The following is a 1,020-nucleotide window of genomic DNA, read 5'->3' as shown; positions in this document are numbered from 1 at the left end:
GCTGCGCTCCTGGCCACCTCTCGTCACAGTAGGTGAACTTCATGTCCAGGCTGTGCCGGCTGAGGAAAGCCCCCCGGCCCAGCGGGGGCTCCAGGCTGCCCGGGTGGGGGATGGCTTCGCAGATGAGCACCAGGCATTGCAGGGGGGGCTCTCCGCCGGGGCTCCCCGCCGGGGAAGTCTGTACCTGGGGCTTGTAGACCCTCATGTGTCCTGAGCAGTGTAGCACCTGGTGGGGGAGAGGCGAGGCGGGGATGCACTTGGGCCTGGAGCTACCCATGGGGCTGCGGGGTACGTCTTTGTGAGCCCTGCAGGGAGCTGAGAAGAAATCCCTGAGGACTAGAGACCCCGGGAGCACAGCTCTGAGGACCCCCAGTCCCTAACCCCACAGAGACTCAACCTGAGAAGCTCTGACGAGTCTGGGTTCTAAGCTGCAGGGAGGTCTGAGAACCCCAGATTCCAACCTCATGGAACCTCCAGGCCCAGGGGGCTGGGAGCCTCCTCCCCAACCCAACTTCGGGCCCACAGAACCAGACTAAGAAAGGGTACAAGGCCCCAGGGCCCCCAGCTGCACAGACCCCCCAACCTCCCAGATACCTGGAGGGCCCACCAGTCCCAGCCTGAGGGAGCCCCATAGGAGACCCCTGGACTCCAACCCGCTGTAGAAGCTTCGGGGCTCAGGCCCAGGCCCTGCCCACCTTCCAGGTGGCCGCCTTGAGGTTGAGAGTGCGCCCGCGGCTGGTGAGGGTGCTCTTCATGCGCAAGGAGAAGCACCGCTCGCTGGGGGCCTCCGGCTTCTTTCTGGACAGGCCTGGGGAAGACCACAGGGGCGGGGCGGGGCGGGGGGCGGAGCAGGTCACTGGGGCAGCTTCCGGCAGGACTCAGTTCCCTCCACAACCCCAGTTACGTAAGTCTCCCACGCCTCACCCCCAAACTTGAGACTTGGAACCAGAAAGGGTCTTCCAGGGCTAGGGTATGCTCCTTCAGACCCGGGGGGGCCGGATCCCCTCGGATCCCCATTTT

The 1,020-nt window shown here is 65.2% G+C and overlaps 1 protein-coding gene across 1 annotated transcript in view; it reads right to left on the bottom strand.

Moving 5' to 3' along the window:
- The window catches only part of HIF3A (hypoxia inducible factor 3 subunit alpha), a 31,759-nt gene that overhangs the window by 16,898 nt on the left and 13,841 nt on the right, over positions 1-1,020 (bottom strand). Inside the window, exon 6 of the mRNA XM_006911816.1 lies at positions 18-226. Coding sequence (XP_006911878.1) covers positions 18-226 — 209 coding nt within the window. The remainder of the gene's footprint in view (positions 1-17; positions 227-1,020) is intronic.

Source organism: Pteropus alecto, unplaced genomic scaffold (assembly GCF_000325575.1).
Source record: "Pteropus alecto unplaced genomic scaffold, ASM32557v1 scaffold194, whole genome shotgun sequence".
In the NCBI taxonomy this organism is placed as follows: domain Eukaryota; kingdom Metazoa; phylum Chordata; class Mammalia; order Chiroptera; family Pteropodidae; genus Pteropus; species Pteropus alecto.
The sequence above is the reverse complement of the archived record's forward strand: the minus strand, read 5'-3'. Positions and strand labels throughout refer to the sequence as shown.